This window comes from Antedon mediterranea, chromosome 9 (assembly GCF_964355755.1).
Source record: "Antedon mediterranea chromosome 9, ecAntMedi1.1, whole genome shotgun sequence".
NCBI lineage: Eukaryota > Metazoa > Echinodermata > Crinoidea > Comatulida > Antedonidae > Antedon > Antedon mediterranea.
In genome coordinates, this window is record NC_092678.1 from 11,403,531 (window position 1) to 11,427,642 (window position 24,112).

A 24,112-nucleotide genomic window follows, 5' to 3' on the forward strand; every position below is an offset into this window, starting at 1 on the left:
ATAAAGTAAACAGCCAGAAAAGTTAGCAGAGCTTATATATATATTTATCGTTTCAAATTAATTAATTAAATTTCAGTATATCACACCGGGTGGTTTAGAATTAATGTTCTTTGCCTCTTGTGTTTATATATATAAAAGTATCTCTTCGGAGATCCCGCCTCGTGAATAAAACTACTGAAAGATGAGGGCGTATCAATTTGATCTCTGTTGCGCGTGCGTACGACTGAGGACTAGTGCTGTTCCGCGGTACCACGCCGAGAATGTTCAGGCACAGATGTTCTTTGCCTCTTGTGTGTATATATATATATATATACACAAATCAGGCACAGAACATTAATTCTAAACCGCCCGGTGATATACTGAAATTTAATTAATTAATTTGAAACGATAAAGATGAGGAAATCTGTGAGAATGAGAAAAAGTCGCCCCAACCGAGACTCGAACTCGGACCGCCTGCTTGATATACAGATGTCCTAACCATTAGACCACTGGGGCTTTCATGGTATTGTTCGAACTCGATTGGATAGCGACTCTTTAACATTCTCGGCACATCGAACATCGAAAGCATCTGGTCCGGATATGATACTGCCAAGGGTACTGAAGGTCTGTGTCGATCAGTTATCCTCTGTTTTTTAACAGATTGTTCAATCTCTGTCTCACAGAACAGGTGGTTCCTAATATCTGGAAGAAATCATGTATTGTACCAATACCTAAACGACCAGTGATCAGTGTGATAAATGATCTTCGTCCAATAGCTCCCACGTCTACGACAATGAAAGTTCCAGAAAAAATTGTAGTTAATATGTTAAAGCCACTAGAAAGAACTCTATGGACCCTCTGCAATTTGCGTATTGTAATAATCGTTCCACTGAAGATGCATTACTTTTTAAAAATGACAGAATATACTTAGTCGAGTCAAACTGTTTCATTACCCCAAAAAAATTGCAAGAAAATGTTTTTTGATGAATTACAATAAAAAATGGTCTTAAAAAACATATATCAAAAGTTTACCAAAATCAGACTACCGCAAAGGCTCAAAATTTGACGTTAAAAAAGATGGCCGCCAATTTTTGAAAATCGGTAACCGCTTGTAGTAGACAGCTGTATTTGGTGTCAAATTGTTCAAAATATATATGTTTATATTTACACTTTTTGAACATTTTGTTGAAACATGACCGGAAATTCCATTTTGTGACCTTTGACATATATGGCATGATGTTTATATATCTACGTAACTGCAAATCACAGAGTCTTGATATTGGTGTCAAAATGTTCAGAACATACATATTTATATTTACCCTTTTAAAACATTTTGTTGAAACATGACCGGAAATTCCATTTTGTGACCTTTGACCCATATATGACATAAAAAAAATGTTCATATCTACGTAACTAAAAATCATAGAACCTTGATATTGGTGTCAAAATGTTCAGAACATACATATTTATATTTACTGTTTTTGAACATTTTTTTCAAAAATAACCGAAAACATAAGGTTTTGACCTTTGATACTTATGGCATGAAATATTTTCACATACATGTACATGAGGCATGTTTTACGCGAATGATATTTTCATGCAAAGCCTATAATCAGCTTTAACGCACTTAGACACACAGCGTGTTGCAGATTCAAACGTAGTGTTTTGTAAAAATTGTTAAATATAAAACACCTAAATTATTCCTAACTTGATTACAGAATAGATTAATATAGAGGAATCTTTATTTGTAATAACTGCCAGGTTTGTGGACGTTCAGTTTAATTATTTGTTCCGACATACCACTCTTCTGCTCTTTTGTAATTTCGTCCTCGTATAAATGCTCCACACACTTTCCAAAAAAAATCTGGAATGGGAATATTTGATGCACATTTACATTTCGATGGAGAGTTCAGATGTTTTTATGATTCTTGTTGCCATATTTTGTAGCAAAAAGTTAAATTATGTCATCTTTGGTTTGTAAAGTATTTGGATTTTGTTCACAGTTTTTGTCTTTCGTCTGAAATTATTTGCAGAGAAAGTGGATGCGGTGTAGATTCTTCAGCAGAGCCTGTATAATGGTTGTGGTGAATGATGATGACACTTTCAAATTTGATAATTAATTCATCTGTTGATTTGCCATCATGGTTCCCAGTTTCCCATAACTTTTGGTAGATGTTTCGTGACAATTCCAACTGTGCCATAGTTTTCTCCTTTTAAGACGTTCCATCTAGATGTAATGTATGATTGGATTTGTCAAGCAGTTCTTGCGAGGATGACAACTAATCCATGTGTATTTTTGATAACGGCTCTGCCTCCAAGTTGTTAAACACCTGTAGTCTATAGCATTTCTAGCTCTAACAATATACTTTGTTGATGTTGTTTAATAAATCCATAATTTAACTATTTTATCATTGTAATGTCTATGTTCATATTACGTCTTCATCACTCTGTTTTTTCACTTCTTCGTCATTTCTTCAAGTTTGCTTGCTCAAGATTTGAGGTATGTTCAAGAAGAATTCCATTATATTTTGTTTTCATTATTGCACCACAGCTCTTACATCTTTCTCCCCCTTTAACCTCCTTCCTTTAATCTTTGTAAACGTGCTAGTTTGCATTGTTTCACTTCTCCCTTGATATTGCTTCCAATTTACTTTGATTTAATCTGTAACTGTTCAGCTTTTAACTCATTGATATCATATCAGAGGCCAATGTGCTATAGATGGTTTTAATTCTTCCTTTTGTTGACATTTCTTGGTGTGTATCGTGATATTTTTCTCTTGCATCTATTATTTTTACATTATTTTCAAACTGTATAGTTACACAATCGAGTTCCTTTGCCATTGTTTGCATTTGATTGTTTTCACTGTCATTTGCCTTTCTTTTAATCCATTTTCACATGCAATTCTTCCAGATCCTGTATATTACAGGCTCTGCATAGACATCGTTTCAAAGGGAAAACCTTGTGTTTTCGATTATTTTTTAACAACATTTTCAAAAACAGTAAATATAAATATGTATGTTCTGAACATTTTGACACCAATATCAAGGTTCTATGATTTTTAGTTACGTAGATATGAACATTTTTTTATGTCATATATGGGTCAAAGGTCACAAAATGGAATTTCCGGTCATGTTTCAACAAAATGTTTAAAAAGGGTAAATATAAATATGTATGTTCTGAACATTTTGACACCAATATCAAGACTCTGTGATTTGTAGTTACGTAAATATATAAACGTCATGCCATATATGTCAAAGGTCACAAAATGAAATTTCCGGTCATGTTTCAACAAAATGTTCAAAAAGTGTAAATATAAACATATATATTTTGAACAATTTGACACCAAATACAGCTGTCTACTACAAGCGGTTACCGATTTTCAAAAATTGGCGGCCATCTTTTTTAACGCCAAATTTTTAACCTTTGCGGTCGTCCGATTTTGGTAAACTTTTGATATATGTTTTTTGAGACCATTTTTTATTGTAATTCATCAAAAAACATTTTCTTGCAATTTTTTGGGGGTTAGGCCCTATATTTTCATATTTTGACCCGACTAACTCTCATTTAGAACAAGTTAGCAAAGGACATTCAGTGCGGCTGATGTATTTTGACTTTTCATCAGCTTTTAATACAATTCAACCAAAAAAATTCCAGTTGAGACCAGTTGGAAATTTCAATGTGGTCAACTGGTTTTTTTCAACTGGTCAACTGGTTTTCAACTAGTCAACTGGTGTTTCCTACTGGCCAACTGGTGTTTCCAACTGGCCAATAGGTTTTCCAACTGATCAACTGGTTTGTTCCAATTGGTTTTTTTCAAATGGGCAACTTTTTCAAATATTTTTTTCCAAGGAACCAAAGGAAGAAGAAGGGAGAAGGAGGATGACTCCATCGACGAGGCTAGCCGTGATTGACCAATTATGTATTGTATATTGTCGAGGGCCTAAATGATCAGCTTTGTTCGATGGGCTACCCCCATGAAACATGGTTAAATAAAAATGATATGAAACAAAATTATAAGTCTACAGGACCAGCCCACCATCGTTGGGTGGGGCTAATAATTTAGAAAAATAGAGTTGCCCGGAAATTGGACTTCGAAATATGGAAAGAATATAAGTCTCCAGGACCAGCCCCTGCCTGACCTAAATTAACTTAACTCTCTAAATATCTCTCTTTCAAAATATAAGAAAAACATTTTATATTTATTTTAAAAAAAAAAGAAATCCGTGACTTGAACCCCAGCTAGTAGAATCCAAACGATAGAAGAGCACTAACCCGTTATGCCACAATGTACAGGAGTAATCATGAAAAGTGACAATAGTATAGTCTTATACGCGCTTCATATTACGTCATCCTAATCGTTACGTCATAAATTTGCATATTCATGACGTACTTTTGAAGAAACGAATCTAGTTTTAACCTTGCTATAAACCGGAGGGCCGGATGCGATTTTTTTTTTCGTACATAAGTTGGGGACCCCTCATGAAACGTCACAAAATAAAGATGAATAATTCATCAGTTAAATTTGGTGTTCCGTGTGCACCCAAGCGTATAGCAACACGAAGTGATTACACACAACTGCGATACGATTCTTTCTACAATAATATAGGCCTAGGATTCTAGGTCAATTCACGTGATTGCCTTCGCGCACTCTTCTTCACACACACGTCCACTATGCAGAATGTGTCGAGGCTAATCGACACAGCTAGGCAAAACATTAAACTAAGTAGTAATTGGACATAGCCCAAAGAAAGCTTAGACCTACAATAATAAAGAATGTGTATAATTTGTGTACTGTAATTTTTTAATTCTGGTTTTATTATCAAACAATATGCATTACTCAAAGGAACTTTAAAAATTCGCGTATATGAATATGATCACATGAGATGGGAAGATTATACCCACGAGAATAAAAAATGTATTTTTGTGTAATGTTTATTGTTTAATTTTGCTGACTTTTTACTCGGACTGTACTGTCATACCTACACACAAGTCACACACACCCACACAGCTACTACTAGATTATACAGGGGTTTAGAGACTAGTAATTAGGCCTAATAAATAGTATCAATAGAAACTATAATTTTAACACGTAATTCTTTAGTAATAAATTATATTAAAAACACCATAAACTAAAGGCTGATTATTTCGACAATCCACACAAAACTCCGCTATTCTATTATGAAATCGCACGCGGCAACCACAGCGGAGATAGGCATAGAATCACTTCTTGTTCCGTGTGCACCCAAGCGTATAGCAACAAGAGAAGTGATTACACAACTGCGATACGATACTTTCTACAGTAGGCCTAGTATTCGAAGTCAATTCACGTGATTGCCTTCGCGCACTCTTCTTCACACACACCACCACTATGCAAAATGTGTCGAGTCGAGGCTAATCGACAGCAGCTAGGCAAGACATTAAACTAAGTAGTAGGCCTAATTCATTGGACATAGCCCAAAGAAAGCTTAGACCCACAAGAATATAGAATGTGTATAATTTGTGTACTGTATTTTTTTAATTCTGCTATTTTATTTTTGTGTAAAACTGTAATGTTTATTGTTTAATTTTGCTGACTTATTACTCGGATTGTGTCATACCTAACACACACACGTCACACACACCCACACAGCTACTACTACTAGAATAGACATGGGTTTAGAGACTAATAATTAGGCCAATTTTAACACGTAATTCTTTAGTAATAAATTATATTAAAAACACCATAAACTAAAGGCTGATTATTTCAACAATCCACACAAAAAGACGCTATTCTTCTATGAAATCGCACGCCGCAACAACAGCGGAGATAGGCCTAGAATCGTACCGCACTTGTTGCTATACGCTTGGGTGCACACGGAACAAGAAAATTTAACTGATGAATTATTCATGTTTATTTTGTGACGTTTCATGAGGGGGTCCACAACTTATGTACGAAAAAAAAAATCGCGGCCTGGCTAGTGTATTCTCTCTATTTATATCAATTACATGCATTATTTTAATAAATAATTTTCACAATTTGTTGAGAATTTTTAACTTTGAACAAACGAAAAGGATTTCAAACCATGTACTACATTTTACTTCCCCGTCGGGGAACACGGGTACTTTTTGTCGGGGAATATAATATACAGTAAAAAACGTTCGCGTTCACTTCATACAGCTTCAGCGCCTAGAAAACCACGACGTTCCATTGACCGTGAGAGTACGTCAGAGGGCTACTATGCACTTTTATGCATTCATTATTGCCAGCGATCTAACTTACTACTAAACATTAGCTAGGTACGCACTTGTCTGGCGGTATCCCTTTGTACGAATCGTTTAACGTTGGGTTGAGACGTGTGATATCAAGTTCCATCCAGGGACCAAAATGTGTAATGTAGTTATTTTCCAGGCGAAGTTTACCGACGGTTACCGAAGGGAACACGGGTACTTTTTGTCGGGGAATATAATATACAGTAAAAAGCGTTCGCGTTCACTTCGTAGCTAGCTTCAGCGCCTAGAAAACCGCGACGTTTCATTGACCGTGAGAGTACGTCAGAGTGATATTATGCACTTTATATGCATTCATTATTGCCAGCGATCTAACTTACTACTAAACAATAGCTAGGTACGCACTTGTCTGGCGGTATCCCTTTGTACGAATCGTTCAACGTTGGGTCGAGACGCGTGATACAGTATCATGTTCCATCAGGGGACCAAAATGTGTACTGTAGTTATTTTCCAGGCGAAGTTTACCGACGGTTACTGTGTCGACGTACGCTACACTACAGCAAAAACGAATTAAGTTAATTGTTCGTATTTTCACCAATTTTTTAATTTACAAGTAACCTTCTGTACCGTGGGGCACCTAAAATAAATTTTTCATCCATTACTAAACAAAAAAAACGTGCCATTTTCGCTTAGCCAACATCTTATTATAGCTAAGTTATTACATTTTCAATGTCCTGTATGTCATGAATTTCTCACCACTCGGAAGTCCAGATGGTACGCACGCATACACTTGGGAGGAATAAACTTATTTCCCCGACTGAAAAAGGTCTACTTGCGTTTTTTAAGCCTCTAGGCCTGATGTTTCCAAAGTATAAAATGCAATTTTTTGAAGACCTGCAGCTCTAGTTTTAAACATTTTCTTAGCTCAGCCCCAACAATAAAGCTGGTCATATTTCGAAGTACAAGGTGCATTTTCCGGGACCTAACATCTCTATTTTGTTTTTCTACATTTCTTAGCTCAGTCACAACCATGATAGGGACTTATATATTTTGTTTCATGTTTTGAAGTATAATAAGTCCAATTTCCGGGACCTCCAACTCTATTTTTCTAAATTTTCTTTGAATTGAACTTTTATTTTTTAAATTGAAAAATATGGATTGAAACAGTCATCGCTCATCGTTTTTTTGCACGCAGTATTTTATTTATGCATTATAAAAAATGGAAAAAATGGCTACCCTAAATCTGATTAAAATGACCTCAAATGACGCTAGAACGCGTTGCTTCCGGGGGCTTCGCCCCCTGGACCCCCACCGGGGGCTTTTGGCGGCCCCCCCTGGCCCCCAGCCTAGTGATGCTCGCTTCGCTCGCATAGCCCCCTCGTCGGGGAATGTAGCCCCCGCGTCGGGAAGATCCTGGCGCCACCCCTGCATTGATTGCACCCCTATACAATACAAATATTAAACAGTTGGTATGCCGTGCGTTATTATGCAAATGAGTTGGTGAGTTTATATTTTTAGTTTTGTTTGTGTGTATAATTCCCAATATCTGAGGTGCGAAAATGGTAATTGCAAATGTCATCAAACACCACCAGCTAGGCCTACCCCCACCCCCGACCCAATTTCAAAACCTGCTACAGCCACGGAAATTTTGAATTTTTTAGCTGAAATATGTTTGGAAATATCATAAAATTTCCGTGGCTGTAGCAGCAGGTTTTGAAATTGGGTCTGGGGTGGGGGGGGGGGGGCGGTAGCTGGTGGTGTTTGGTGACATTATTTGCAATTAGTTACCATTTTCGCACCTCAGATATTGGGAATTTAAATACACACAAAACTAAAAATATAAATTTGTAACGACATGTAATCACATTCTTGGCCTACTTTGTGTCAGTTGGGGTTTTACAGATGTTTTTTAATTAGGGCCACATTTTGGGGATTTGGCATTATTTTTCCCAATCTGGGATTATTTGAGTCAGGCTACGGCATAATTTAAAATTTATCACTGGCAACATGCACAGATGCGGCGACTTGACTCTACTCTCTAGCATCCGACTTTGCATGGGGCGAATTTGCGATGGGGCGACTTGACTAGCATCCCCTTAGACAGGGGCCTACTCTCAATGAAAAACAAAGGAAAGGGGGCTGGCAGAGTGTGTTGCCTATTTGGGAGTTAAAAAGAAGTGTCTGTTTTTTTAGTGTTTCGAATCGATCCAGTGTTTTCATCAATCAAGGTAGGCCTAGGCCTCCTACCTAGCCTAGCCTAGACTAGGGCCTAGCCTAGCTAGGCTACGAATTCATACTAGGCTAGGCCTATAGGCCAGATTACGATTACCTACTAGGCCAAGGCCCTAGTACTACTACTGCTAGGGTTCAAGATATATGGTGCACAAAATTAGTCATAATAATGTATCATTCAAAAAAGGCCATGATTAACCATTGTTATTATTGAAAACTACTTGGTTTCATTTGTTATTTTAATATTATAAATTAAGTCTGTTTTTTAATTATCATTATAGCAACTCATTAATAATTACTACTTTTGTTTATAGGCTTTTTGTGTACAATATATCTGTTTTTAATCCACGTTGTTCTTTTGTTTTAACATCTTCATTCCCCCATGATGTTAAAAACAATTTAATGACTAATGTAATCGATCGTGGTTGTCTTTTTGTTAGCAGGATTAGTCAAAAAGTAATTACAAGATCTTTACCAAAATGAATATTATACAGATAGATATGTGGTCAAGGATCATTCCATTCAATTTTGGGACCAATGTCCCAATTCTGGACCACTTTTTAGTATACTTTTCAGACCTGCTAGTGTTAAAAGATAGGACAGAATTGTTAAAAAGCCGGCGAGCAGTTTTACTCAGGTTAGGGTAAAAGTAAACTGAAATTGCATTTTCTCAAGAACTACTTGTCAAAAAAACTTCATCTTTGTACAAGAGGCAAGAGTTATAATTTGTGATTTGTATAAAGTTTAAAACAAAAATTGATTTAAGTTACAGGTTTTTTGATACAAGTAGTCTGTTTTTAAAAACCTATTTCTTTTCAAATTCACCCGTTTGTTTTTGCCGTTGCTGTTCTATTGTTAGTCAACAGAATCTATTGTTAGTTGAAAGGCTGGTTACAAACCATTACACCAAATTCGCATACACCTGCTTGTATTTGTAGTGAAATTAGCCTAAATCGTCAGTTATATTCCGTCCTCATGTTTGGTATAGGACATAATCCTGCATTTCATTGTTGTTTGTAAAAGCTTCCAAAATATGTTAATAACATTTCACATAAAATGTAATACAAAACATAATATTTCGTATATAATGAAATTAGAAGCCTCTCTTAGTCAGACATTATATCCGCCTAAAAGTGGGCCGATTCGTCCCGTCACACCTGGGCCGAATCATCCCGCATTCAACTATTGCCTATATAGCAGCTTTGGAATATTAATTAGTAAGAAACTTAACCTAGCCTAGTGTTATCACTGCATTTGGTGTTTGCAAATATGGTAAAAGGGATGCTCAATCTTATGTTTGGAAGGTGCCAGAAACATGAACAAGAATACAGTTTTATTATACTTACTGCTCGTTGCATTTGAAATGGCACACGGCAGCACTACCGCTATACTATAACTGCAGCTGCGCTGATCACATGTGGTACTTTCTTTTCTCGATATTGCTAATTACCTGAGTGACTTAATTGTGAAATAGAAAAATGGCCAAGAATTTACGAAAGCAGCGTTCGAAGAAATTAGCCTAAAAACACATTTTTTCATAAATTTGCCGTGCTAATATAGACTAATGGATAGAGAGGAATAAAAAGGCGCTAGTATCAGACTTGCAGTGTAGGAGGAGATAGAGGAACAAATTTTGGCTTAGTGCTATTATATTAGATATTAAATGGTTTAGTTATTTTTTACTTTTTGTTATTAATATTATATATGGATATTAATTTGTTTTTGTCTTGCCTAATTCATAATTTTATCAAAAATTGTTTTTCAGAGCTTCTTGCATCAGAATCTAGTGAGGAGGTTTCTGGCATTATGTCAGTTCGTTTAGATGACCCTGAAATTAAGGTTGAAAAAGGTTAGTAAATTAATAAGAAAAATATATATAATATATTCTACATTAGCTGCAGATAATAACTACATTAGCTGGGAGGCAATTTTCCTTACTACATTAGCTGTTGACCGTTCTACATTAGCTGGTGTTGATTTTTATTTACTACATAAAAGCTGTTGGTGTTTCTATATTAGCTGGAGGTTTTACTACAATAGCGGTGGATTGTTCTATATTTAGCAGTTGTTTCGACATTAGCTGGCGTTTTCTACTTTAGCGGTTGTAACAGCACTCTTAAAAGTAGACACCAATTATGAAGGTTTATTCAAATCAATTGTCAAAGAGTTTTAAAATATTTTAATAGTTTTGTCAACATTAAAATGATTAAGTTTTCTCAGTGGGTAAAGTCTCTGATTTCCCCTTTTTGCTCCCAGCTAAGGTTGTCCTAAACAAAATCGTCCAAAGTGGACCCATGACCGTCCTAGTGAAGGAGAACAAAAACAAGAACAATAACAAGACTAGATGGTAGGACAAGATTACTGTAGGTCGTGCCCACAGATGATTCTCAAATACACAGTAATTTCCAGCGTAAAAAACTGGCAATTTCCAATGAACATACCGCAGGACTATAATACATTGTCGTTTACAGAAACGAATAAATAGACTCGATGATTTATGTAGTCAACTAAAATGAGCACCCTGGGAATTAGGCCTACATCCAAAAGAGAAACTTGTCATATTAATGAGTCCTAATTTTTTATCTGGACTCATTTATTAAAGATTGTCCCTTTGACTAATTCCCAAAAAATAATAGATTTCGAAAAAAGGTGGGTCATTTTGAAGTATCAAAATAGTTATTAACTATCACCAAAAATTTGTCGAAAAAAAAATCATTTAACTGAAATACAGACGGTTTTTTGTTAAAAAAATAACTTTGACTTCCAGTCAAAGTTTTCAATCAAAACATATCCCATAATGAAATGCGCTTTGTTTGGCTACTCTGTATGCATAATCATAAAACTTCCTCATGATCTGTGTAAAAATTAAAAATATCTTTTCAACCGTGACGAGTTGTAAACAATCCTAATTGTTTTATGCATAATGCGTACTCGTGGTTTGAAATCTTTTTTTACTTTTGCTCGCGACAATTTTCCAGACGAAATGTAATCAAACTAATTTACCTGTTAATTACGTAAACTTGTTTTTTTGCTCTAATTTTAGACTTATAAGTGAATAACTTTGATATGGCCAATTTAAATTTAGAATATTTTGACCTTCATTTTTGTGTGTTTCAAGGGACAATACATCTTTAAATATTGAACCCAATTTGTGTTTTGTATGTAACATTAGGTTTGAGGGATGGGAAAGAGGATGGGTACAAAGAGGAACAATTTTTTAATATATTCTTTATCCACTCAGTAACGAAATATTTTTTTCATGTTTTATAGGCCTATAAATAATATACCACTTGAATTGAATTGAAATTTATATTTATACTGAGTAACCTCTTCAGTCAAAGACTGGTCTCCCAAAGGGCCCAGTTGGTGATCAGTGGCTGTGATGTACTAATACACCGGGGTAACCCCCTACTCGTCTCGAAAGATGTACTAGGTTCTTTAAAGTGCACACGAGCTAGATGTGTACACTGGACCTACGGTTTATAGTCCTTATCCGAGAAGACTCATTCTACCACCAGAACCATGGAGTGAGTGAGCCTCGAACCCCTGCTGATGTTATGGCTACGTAATTACGGTTCCACTGTCTTAACCGCTCGGCCACTCACTCACTTAATATCAGTAACACATTTGCGCTTTAATACTTTGTTAAAACTCTCACTGTCATAGTCGATTAAAATACTAAAGTACATGTAACAATACACTAACTACAACGTTTATCATTTTTTGTAATTATTAATACAAATGCTAACAACTGTCAGTTTATTTGTATATTGTGCGTTTATACTACTGTATAACAGTAGAGCCTACCCACACTCACAGTAATAAGTTTATTTGTACATGTGTTTATATCTAACAGTACCCACATTCACAGTAAAAAAATTGCTATTCAAATGGCGACCAAAAATGGTTAATATATATTTACTGTCCAAGTATTGTAATACTATTAAGGTTTTAGGTTTATTCCCCAAGGGCCCATAAATTTACCTACAGGTACTTGTGTTAAACCAAATAGTTATATTGGAATGTTCCATTCATCGCAACTCAATACATTTGTATAAACGTATATTAAATACATCAAAATAGTATTTTTTTAAAGAAAAATCTGCCTGTCTTCAACATGATGCTGTACTCGAGCTTTTCAACCGGTTTTCAGCAATTAAAAACAATTATCATAGAAGGAGATAGGTAAATGCGAATCATTCTCGTATTGTTGTGTGCAGGTATTTTTCAAGATGGACATCCATTAGACAGTGTATACCACGTTTGGAAAAAACCTCTATTTGGGACAAATCGTTGAACCTAAATCCGTTTTAATTGTCAATAACTAATTTATAGAAACTATTATGATGTTTGCTTCATCATATCTCTGATGATAATAATATAATAATAATTGCTATACAGCAGTCTGTGTTTAGCATGGTTTATACAATAAAATGTTGGGAAAATAATTTTTTAGTTGGTTGGTTTCTTGTAATATCTCTTTTAAACATCAATTTAACAACTAAAATGGTATCTACAGTATACTGGTCCTTAAGATTAACTGGAAAGAAAGTTAACTGAGTAGAAAGTCGTCAATGCTGGTTAACTCTTCAGTAACTAACTTGTCTCTGTTGTCTAACATAGAGTCACCATCATCATCATTGAAGCAACACTGCTTCAAACACTTCTGTATGTCGCTGTCTCTCTCTATGCTGTGGATGTCCAATTCACTAAATCAAAGACTATGATTTGTGCTGCCAGATGCTGAATGTTTTTGGTCGTTTTTACTAGGATGTTTCACATTAATTTGATTTTGTATTTGCTTTTGAAGTCATTGATGTCTGAAGGCTGGAAGAAATGCAACAGGATTTTTATTTACACAGTTTACAGTGCCCTGATTACAAAACAGGTAGTGGGTAGCCTGACTGTCTGAGTAGACTAGATATCCAAATTCTTTTTGTTTGCTATGTACCACTATAATGGTATTTCCCAAATTGGTTTTCATCATGACACAAACATGTTTGAAGGTCGAAGGTTGTTTTTATGTTAAAAGACAATTACACAAATGTGTGGTAAACATTCTGGCTTTTTTGGAAGGTTTGTTTTGAAATGGTGCTCTCTAACTTATGAATAATGAGGTGCAGATTAGAATGGTTGAATGTCAAACACTTTCTTTTCATTTGAAATAAATTACCAAAGGCATCTATTAACAAAATTGTTTATTAATATTAAAATTTCTGCTAAAATATTTTGAGGAAAAGGAGGATGTTGCAAAAATCCTTTTTAGTGTAAATACCATTCACTCATTACATTTTTTTTAGATGAAATTCCAATGGATGAAGATTTGTATGTGAACCACAATGCTGTGGCGATAATGGGATTTGATGAATCAACAAGTACAGAAAACATGAATGAAGTAGATTATAAAGACAGAGGTAATTTCTGGCCAATTTTATGCACATTGTTAATGCAATTCTCATCTATTTATTAACCATTTCTGAAACAACAAATCTCCTATGAGTGAGACAATATAGCATAATAAATAATAGTAAAGTTATACAAATTATATTTGATAATGCCTCATATAAAATAAATACCAAGTACTCCAGGCTAGATCCTAACAAAAGACGCTTAAATTTTTAAACAAGTGAGTATGTATAGCCAATAGCAAATTAAGGTGTGGCTCAACCACCATGCAAATATAAATACATCAATAAAGGTAATAAACTTAAAACTCGCTAACTAATTCTGTACCAGAATAATATTATTAGAGTGGTTGACTCTTAGTGAGAAACCATAGATAGACTTTCTGATGTTTTCTTTGAAAGATAATATATATTTTTTACACAAGTTTTAACACATCGTGCATATCAAGTTTTTTATCGCAATAAAATATGAAAAAAATCTTTTCTAAAAGTAGGCCTCAACTAGGACTAGTGTAAAAATTGATATAATAAAGTTGGAAATCATGCTATTTATGATAATAATATATTTTTTATTTAACCACTGTATATTCATATAAAATTTGATGTATAAACTTAACTTGAGCGATGTATAAACTCAACTCGAGCGATGTCAATATCACATGAGCGATGTATAAACTCGTCTCGAGCGATGTCAACATAACACGAGAAATGTATGAACTCAACACGAGCGATGTCACCATATAACACGAGAGATATGTAAACTCAACACGAGCAATGTCTACATAACACAAGCGAGGTCACTTGACATAGTTATGTCTGTCCTGCCGTGCCATAGTCATAGTAAATTAAGTATCATACGCAATGCGTTATTTTAACAAACTTGTATCTTTCTCAAGGTGCCCTTATTGTAATTAGATCATAATGATTCACAATAATTAACCAATATGATCTAAACAACATGTATTTTAACCTTATCAGAACATTTTACTAAACTTCCTATCAATACAATTTTCTCTTAAACTCAGAGAAATATATAGCCGCATTATGTCAGCATCATCTTTTAGGTCATTATTAATAGTATGTAAAAATACTTCAGGATCACCATTAAATGTGCATCGTTTTGGACGAAGTAACATGCATACAGATGTTTTTGAATTGTATATGATATAATGATTAGACGCATATTCCTCACAGGTATCAACAAGCCCCTGCAACCCAGATAAGGATGGGGCAATTGGGTATCTCAGATCTAGAAAACTCAGATCTCAGAAATATCTGAGTTTTCTAGATCTAGAAAACTCAGATATCTGAGTTTTCTAGATCTGGAAAACTCAGATCTGACTTTTCTAGAACTAGCAAGCCCAGATCATCAAATTGATCATTATTAATCAGAGGGTAGCTTGTTTGAAATACTACAGAATAATAATAATAATTATTGTAACTTGTAGTAGCAGCCTACGACTTAAATCATAAAGAAATACAGTATACACTATTTAAAATGTATGCTTAGCATTTAAGCCTAGCCTTGCTAAGCAAACTCAATTCAAGGCTCAACGTGTGGGTGCTATCGCGATGTATAACATGTACCCACACAAACTTGTACATACCTAATTTTTAAGCCTACATTTTAATTAATTAATTAATTAATTAGATACAGTGAAAGGCTTTGAGTAAGTTTTTTCCCAACGTACAATGAAGCGCTGATTATTATACCAATCAATATATCAATATTTTAACAATAGTGAGATGCATACCCTTATTAATAAGCTTTTTGAATCAATTAATAACTCTGTAAAACAGCCGTATACAGGGCTATCATTTCTTTTATAGTAATCTATTACTTGTTTAAGCACATAAATACAGGTATCAGTTGAGTGATCTTTCTTGAAAGCAAATTGATTATCATCTGAATTAAGAAACATTATATAGTATTCAACTAGAATGGATTCAAAGATTTTAGAAATGATACTTGGCAAGTGCAATGGGTCTATAATTATCTTTACTACATTTATATTAATGCTAACTTTTCTAGCTGTTTACTTTATCGTTTTGATTTAGCTTTTCGGGGTTTTTTTTGTATCTCCATTGAGATCCAGCCACTGATACCCACAGCATTGTCATTTTTTTCAGTAATTTGCTTTTGGATTTATATATATTATATATATACCCAGGCAGCACTTGCCAGATTTATACTATGACGTTATCCAAATTCCTTCACTTGCACTGATGAAGGGCTAGTGTTGCCCGAAAGCTCTGCTAACTTTTCTGGCTGTTTACTTTATCGTTTTGATTTAGCTTTTTCGCTTTTTATTTTTGTATCTCCATTGAGATCCAGCCACTTTACCCACAGCATTGTCATTTTTTTCAGTAATTTGCCTTTGGATTTATATATATATAAACACATCAGGCAATGAACATTAATTCTAAACTGCCCGGTGATATACTGAAATTTAATTAATTAATTTGAAACGATAAAGATGAGGAAATCTGTGAGAATGAGAAAAAGTCGCCCCAACCGAGACTCAAACTCGGACCATCTGCTTGATATGCAGATGTCCTAACCATTAGACCACTGGAGCTTTCATGGTATTGTTCAAACTCGATAGGATAGCGACTCTTTAACATTCTCGGCGTGGTACGGTGGAACAGCACTAGTCCTCAGTTGTACGCACGCGCACCAGAGATCAAATTGATACGCCCTCATCTTTCAGTATTTTTATTCACGAGGCGGGATCTCCAAAGAGATACTTTTACATAAACACATCAGGCAATGAACATTAATTCTAAACCGCCCGGTGATATACTGAAATTTAATTAATTAATTTGAAACGATATATATATATATATGTATAGGATAATATTAGGCTCCTCTATTTTCTGCTACAATATAAATTATACATATATAGTATGTTGTTTTGTAGAGCACTCTTCAGTTCGAAACAGTGCATTTTTGTTGTGAATACTATTAGCATTTTGCAAAGCACGCTTGTTGAGCTTGTGCACTCTTTGTGTTCATAACCAGTGTACCATGTCCTGCATACCTGGCTCAGCCTATATATTGTGCCAGTTCTGCGGTACATTTCATTTCGAAACCTGAGCTGCACTGACAAGATCTAATAAGATTGAAACAGTACTGTCTGCAGATTGGATATATATAGGTATATATACATTGTTGTTAAATTAAGCTATTGTGATTATATTACTGTGTTTTTTCATGATTTAATTATTTTTGTAAATAAATGAAACTTAATATTTAAGACATTTATTTCGACCAAAATCAGCAAGTTAAGTTAAATTTTTGTATCATATTTTCAATCAAATAGTTTAATAAACTTTGAAAATAATAAATGACAACCAATGTTGATAATGCGTCTTTGTGAATAACTCTAGCACAAAGTCATAAAACAAAACAATCGTACACTGGAATAAAGAAGACCATAGAGGTGAAGATTTAAAGCAAAAGCAATCATGACTCAATAATGCAATATTCCATCAATGTACAGGCCCGTAGCCAGGGGGGGTTTTTATGGTTCGGGCGAACCCCCCCTTTATAGCGAACCCCCCTTAACCAACTGCGAACCCCCATCCCCGACATGCCCAATACCTCACCCTCATCGCCAAAAATCCTCCAAATACGTGCCCCACAGTACAGAAAGTTGTTTGTAAATTGAAAAATTCGTAAACTTGTTCGTGAACCTTCTTCTCTGTATGAGCGTCAACTAGTGATACGTGTCTGTAAATTTCTAAAAGCTGCAAATGAGTTGCCGATTTTAACCTGAAAAATAAATGTTTGGTCCCTGCATGTAACATGATATTGACGCGTCTCATAGCGAGCTGGCGCACGAACGATTCGTACAAAGGACACCGCCAGACAACTGCGTACCTATAATTGTTTAGATCACTGGCAGTCAGGCAGCATGCATAAAGTATATAGCCTTCCGACGTACATCAGTATTTATGTGTGACTATGAAGTATAATGTATCATAGAGGATTATAGTGAATATTAATATTTTACACTATAATATCTATGGTATCAAGTACTGTAGTTCACATTATGGCATCCGATTATTTTTTTCTAGACCACGCCGACGCAATACGTACTAAAATGTATCAATATCACCTATTTACATATTTATATTCCTCAACAAATTGCTGTAAATAAATATTATAGATAGAGCTAGCAAATAGCATTTGCCTTCACCCAGTGTGCTTTTTTCGGGGCTGTAGATATACGTTCGCATTGAACTTGAACGCAAAACAAAATACGAAGTAAATGATGAAACAATCGGCGGTTCCGCACAGAGCACGCGCATCTAGCATACGGCAACAAATAGTTATCGTCATTTAAATTATCGACGTGTTTGAGGAGGAGGAAAAGGTACGATCTTTTTGCTCATTGGTTATATAGCATGCTGCACGAGAGTGTCTTTTCCGGCCATCTAGGGGTGTCATTTAACAAAATTCACTTCGCATCAGGCTGGGGGAGGGGGGGTGGGGTTGACCCAAATATTTAGTGTCCGAACCCCCCCTTGACAGATCCTGGCTACGGCCCTGATGTACAAAGTTTTAAAATGACTGACAGCGCAAAAGAACTTGAAAACTCCTATGAATCACTTAAACAGAAGACACCTATACACCACTAAACAAAACTTTGAACACTTAAAAGACATGCTAAAACATGGATGAAGTAATACAATTTCTATTTAAAATTGGCAAAACGAAGCTATAAACAAGAAATATTTCTTACAAAAAATGCTGCTCGCTTGTTGACAGTTTAAAAGATATATTGTCTCCCTAAACATTTTTTTTTTTAAATTTGCTTTTGAATGTGTCATTTTTATTGTCACATAATAGTTAGTAATTCACTTTAACCGAAAATGGATCAGAAAAAAAATTTTTTTTACCTGTAAAAAATTTAATTTAAAGCAAAAAATACCTGTCAGACAATGGTTTTTGGTTAAAACATTTCTTTTTTTATAATTGAAATAATTTTTTTTTTAAATTATTAATTATAGAAGTGATCATAACTTAAAACTGCAAAATTACCTACTTATATAGTCTGATTTATTAATATTAATTATTTATGTTTTTGGGGGACAATACATCTTAAATTATTGTTTTTTCTTCAGTCAGTAAACATTTTGTGTAACTTAAACATATAGTCTAGTTTTACTATAGAACAAAAATATAATCATAAACTAAACTTGTAATTTGAGCATGACCCGTCCGAGATACAAAATTCAAAAACTGTCAGCCTCTAGAACTATAGCTTCCGCTTGATATAGCTTCTGAATGAGTAGTCCTCTGGGAAATAGCTGCCTAAAGCCGCGGTGCAAAAAATGCTGCTTGCACACAGTTGAATAAACTTTTTTGGAACTAGTAGTGGACTACTGTCAATGTACTGTATGTGATTCACCTTTAAAATAAATTCTTAATTTATTCAGATACACTTGAAATTTCATCTGGTGACCAAATCCTTTGCACATCAGTGACCTATACAGAAGATGGTAAGATAACTACTGTATTTTAAAATGTTAGTAGAATATTAAACTGTGCTTACTACTTTCACCGCCAACACACCTTGACTGCCAAAGATCTTTTATATTGTGTTCTGGCAAACTTTTAATTGGTTTGCTGATTTAATGCCAGGTACCTGTGATTCAGGTTGATTATTTCACTGTGTAAGTTTGACTTTTCGGTTAAAAACATTCATTTTTAGATGAATTTTCTCTGTCAAGTTATCATTCCTTTATTTTTTTTGAATAAATAGTCTGTTCAGTGTTATAGTTCTAGTCATGATATAATCAATATTATTAAGTAGTTTGGAGGTTTTCGCAAGGTTTTTGCAGTTTAGCAATACCCAAGGTTGTGACGGGTATTATAATAAAAAATGATCGACGATAAAAAGATAAATATGCATTTTTATACCTAAATCAAAAGAATTTAAAAAAGTTTTTATCCTAGAACTATAGGATTATCATCTATTCTGCTTTTAATGAAAATAATTTTACCACACATCCAATCAAATGATGTCATGATTAGTAAGCACAATAATATCGTTACAATACAACGATTTTATTTATCATGACATCATTTAATTGGATTTTCAAAAATATTATTTTTATCAAATACAGCATACATAATCATCATAACTATCATTATCCTATAGTTCTAGAACGAAAACAACTGTTCTAAGTTCGGTCACAGTGCATATCGACCATCAGTCATTTCGGCCGCCGGTTATGGAACACCCAAAATCATGAAACGCCAAAAGGACAAAATATGTATTGTTCATTTCGGCCGCCAGAATCGTCAAAAATGTTGTTGCCATTGTCAAAAGGGTGTATAAATGTGTCTATTGCCTAAATAGACGTGCATATTCAAAAAGCAAGCAATCAACAAAAACAATCATACTTTTAGATTTGCATGGAGTTGCGCTATCTATATTTTACTATCATTCGCCGGCTTCTTCCTGAACCCTACAAACCCCCCCCCCCCCCCCCCCACAACAACCACTGTGAAATAAAGTAAGTCGTGTAGAAATACTGTACTTTAGTTAAAACTACTAAACTAGGCCTAATCCCTTCATTAGTCATACATCGGCTGTGTGATTTACACACGTCTATTTATTGGCACATGTATACACCCTCTTTGACAATTAAGGTGTGCCATACGTTACTAATAATATTGACGATTCTCACGGCCGAAATGAACAATACATATTTTGTCTTTTTTGTCGTTTCATGATTTTGGGCGTTCCATATCCGGCAGCCGAAATGACTGGTGGCCGAAATGATCAGACACCCTAATTCTTTTCGTTTTATCCAAGAAAAATGTATGTTTATTTATTTATCATTAAATGGGCCTTTAAGGTCTGAAGATATTATAAAATTCAGTTATTCATTGAAATTTTATACAATAGACTTAAATTATTCAGGCATAATACATTATTCTAGTACTGTCCAGCAGTTTGAAGAACCACTGAGTTTACAAAATAATATTTGTTTTAATGTTTCCAGAAAAAGATTTTGGTAATTCTGCAAAATATCATTGCAGTGATGAGGTGTTAGAAAATCGGAGGTTAATAAAAGCTATACAGAAACAACAGAAAGAGATGTTAAAGAGACAAGAAAAAATGCAGTCAACACTAGATGCCATCTTAATGGCAGTGAACAACACTTCTTCAGTCACTTCAGTTCCTATTGCACACCTCCCTAACTGTCAAGGACATTTTTTTTCTGATCACACAAAGTCAAATCAGGCAGGTGCCTATAAGTCTGCTACCACATCATCAATGCTTGTTACTACTTCTGACAAATCCAACTATCAAGTAGTAAACGATCCTTCTGGTGCCACACCATCAATACAGATATCTGCTTCTAACCATAATCGTGGAAAGATACCTTTGTCTTTTGACCTGACACCAGTTGTGATACATGCGGATGAAGAAGGATTTATAGAACTTGGAAGCAAAGACATAAAACCACCATTGTTGTTTTCTTTCGATCTTTACACTCGACTTTTGAGATCAAATCGAAAGCCAACGTTATTAACAAAAGCTCTCATGGGTGAATTATTCACCAAGGAAGAAATGGCTGTCAGTAACATGGGTGGTAAGAAAGGAAAGAAAGCTTTAGATAGTAGAAAGATCACAGCAATTTTTATGCAAATGGACATTCAGTTTAGTGCAGCTGGCATTCAGTTAAATGCTAAAGAAATTAAAAATGCTATAAATGATAAGTGTCGCTATGTTGGAAGAACTATGCCGTTAAGTATTGGCAGTGTAGTTATAAATGAATAATATGCAGTATTACATTTTAGTCATGTTACTGTGAATAAATCTTTCTTTCATTTTGTATGTTTTAAACCTTTCCAATAAACTTAGTTTGACCAATGTTTTGTGCCTTCAAACAATAAACATTACAAAAAATAAATTCAGTAAGTTTTAAACAGATTTTCCACATTTTATTAATCTAAATGAGTCTTACAAGATCTTTGAGATTAATCAGTTTCTTTTATTCAGTGTATGCTACAGTTTTACACAAAACAAAGTGTTTTGTATAATATCACACTGGCTATCATCAAAACCCACCACTTGCATCTTGAATTGGATTTGTAGTCGACACACTCTACAAGTTGGTTTTCAGTTGTATGCAATATAATATTATATATTGTACAAAAAATAACAAAAAAGATAATAAATTACAGCCCCACCCCCCTGGTCATTGATTGGAACCATTGTTTATAAAACGAAATTCCAAAAGACAAGGATATACTGTATGTAGAGGTGTTTAAATATATTTAATATATTTTTTAAATATTAGAAGTAGCTGAGATTAAACACAATTTCAATATAGCTACCGTCTATCTTTTTATGAGTCTAAGCAATTTTGTTTTTTTACTGTAAATAAAAAATACAATGGTACTATGTGTTTTTGCCTAACCTACCATTTTGTGAAGTATTTGCTCTCATATTTGAGGCTTCTAATCATCCCATAGATGTTGTACTACTGTGTAGACTTTAATCATATATACCTGTAGTAAGTTGTATTAAACATAATAAAACACAGTGGATTTAATTATGGTAAATTGTTTTATTGGTTATAAAATATCCACAACAAAGTGTAATTGTCTTGTTTCTCTTATATTATTGTTCTGTCTCTCTCCCCATTTTGGGTAAACATAACATTTCATAACTTTGCCAGCATATGGACATTTACGTAAAGGTGTGCACCTCCTATTTTTTACAGACATCATAGTTGCGCAACGTGACTTGCGCGTAATTTTTTATGGACACAATTTAAGTCATATCAAGGGCAAACTTTCTGTGAATTAAAAATGGAATGTTTCACAAAAAGTTACACGGGCACGCGCATAAAAAATGTTAAAATGCGCAAAACTAATTTCTTCAACTTTCTACGTTGATCCGTATAGTAATTGACATAGACCAAAAAAGGCTTAGACGTGACCTACAAGAATAAAGAATGTATTTTTGTGTAAGGATTATTGTTTAATTTTGCTGACTTATTACTCGGACTGTGTCATACCTAACATACACACGTCACACAGACTACTAGAATAGACATGGGCTTTAAAGACTAATAATTAGGCCTAATAGTATTAATAGAAACTATAATTTTAACACGTAATACTTTAGCAATAAATTCTATTAAAAACACCATAAACTAAAGGCTGATTATTTCGACAATCCACACAAAACGCCGCTATTCTTTTATGAAATCGCACGCCGCAACCACAGGAAGCCCTCCCCCCCCCCCCCCCCCCCCCGGACAACTACCCTCTTAGGACAATTACCCTAGGACAATTACCCCCTAGGACAACTACCCCCTAGGACAATTACCCTCTAGCTACCCACTAGGAAAATTACAATTGGCCCATTGGACAACTACGATTCTTTTGGTGCAAATTGTATTATATTGTAAAATTAAATTGTGTGTGACGAGGGGACTATGAGGGCGTTGTACTATACATTAACAATATTTGAGAGGTTGTAGAATACGAATTGGAAAAAATGAAATAAGTAGAAATGTTATAAACACATCATGGATATAATTATTCTTTAGGTTCTAAAAACGTTTATTGTCCTATTTTCTCAGGAGTGGGGAGAAAATGTAAAAAACAAATCAATTAAAGTTTTTCTATGAAGTAGTAACAGCCAAACCAATATTCCATTATTACTGGACTTGTAGTAGTAAACGTATAATGTCATTAAACAGCATGACATTAAGCTTTTACAGTAAAACATTTGTTTTGAAAAAGAAAAAAGAGAACAAAATCGGGTCAATTTTATTGATATTAAGGGGCTGCTCCAGTCCCACTATCTTACAACTACCCTCTAGTCCAACTGCTATGTCCCTAGGACAACTACCCCCCTAGAACAACAACACTCTCTGAACAACCACACCTATACACCTTAGGTTATAATTACGATCATGTAAAACTTAGGGAGAGAGATTGATCTTAAATGAAAAGCTGTTTGATTGACTGGTGCAGCTAGGTAAACTGTATGTTCCTAGATCTATATACGGCATCTTCATGTCACACAAGAATAAAATTGGAATACGTTTTAATAATTTGATCGATTCTCGTTTAATGTAAAATCATGGAGCTATAAAATTCAAATTTTTAGCTCCATGGTAAAATAACTGCTGACGATACGCATATTAAAAAATTCAAAAGCTTTCATTTAAGATCAATCTCTTTCCCTATGTTTTGAAGTTCAGTAAGTTTTACAAGACCGTAATTATAACCTAAGGTGTATGTGTC

At 34.4% G+C, this 24,112-nt stretch overlaps 1 protein-coding gene across 2 annotated transcripts; it reads left to right on the plus strand.

Annotated features, from left to right (window-relative positions):
• Positions 1-7,588: 7,588 nt before the first annotated feature.
• On the plus strand, positions 7,589-23,024 carry LOC140059198 (uncharacterized). 2 transcript variants are annotated; one of them, XM_072105059.1, is made up of 5 exons: positions 7,589-7,687; positions 10,185-10,268; positions 13,720-13,833; positions 19,270-19,332; positions 20,845-23,024. In XM_072105059.1, the coding sequence occupies exons 2-5, from the start codon at positions 10,226-10,228 to the stop codon at positions 21,624-21,626; spliced, it is 1,002 nt and encodes a 333-aa protein (XP_071961160.1). In that variant the 5' UTR covers positions 7,589-7,687; positions 10,185-10,225; the 3' UTR covers positions 21,627-23,024. The 2 variants fall into 2 exon arrangements, with proteins under 2 accessions (XP_071961160.1, XP_071961159.1); XM_072105058.1 differs by lacking the exon at positions 7,589-7,687 and adding an exon at positions 8,007-8,415.
• The last annotated feature ends 1,088 nt before the right edge of the window (positions 23,025-24,112 follow it).

Excerpts from the sequence above, each read along its gene's own strand:
- LOC140059198 (XM_072105059.1), top strand. The coding sequence starts at position 10,226 with ATGTCAGTTCGTTTAGATGACCCTGAAATTAAGGTTGAAAAAG. Across the intron at positions 13,834-19,269 it reads AGTAGATTATAAAGACAGAG|ATACACTTGAAATTTCATCT; the intron begins GTAATTTCTGGC and ends TAATTTATTCAG. Across the intron at positions 19,333-20,844 it reads AGTGACCTATACAGAAGATG|AAAAAGATTTTGGTAATTCT; the intron begins GTAAGATAACTA and ends TAATGTTTCCAG.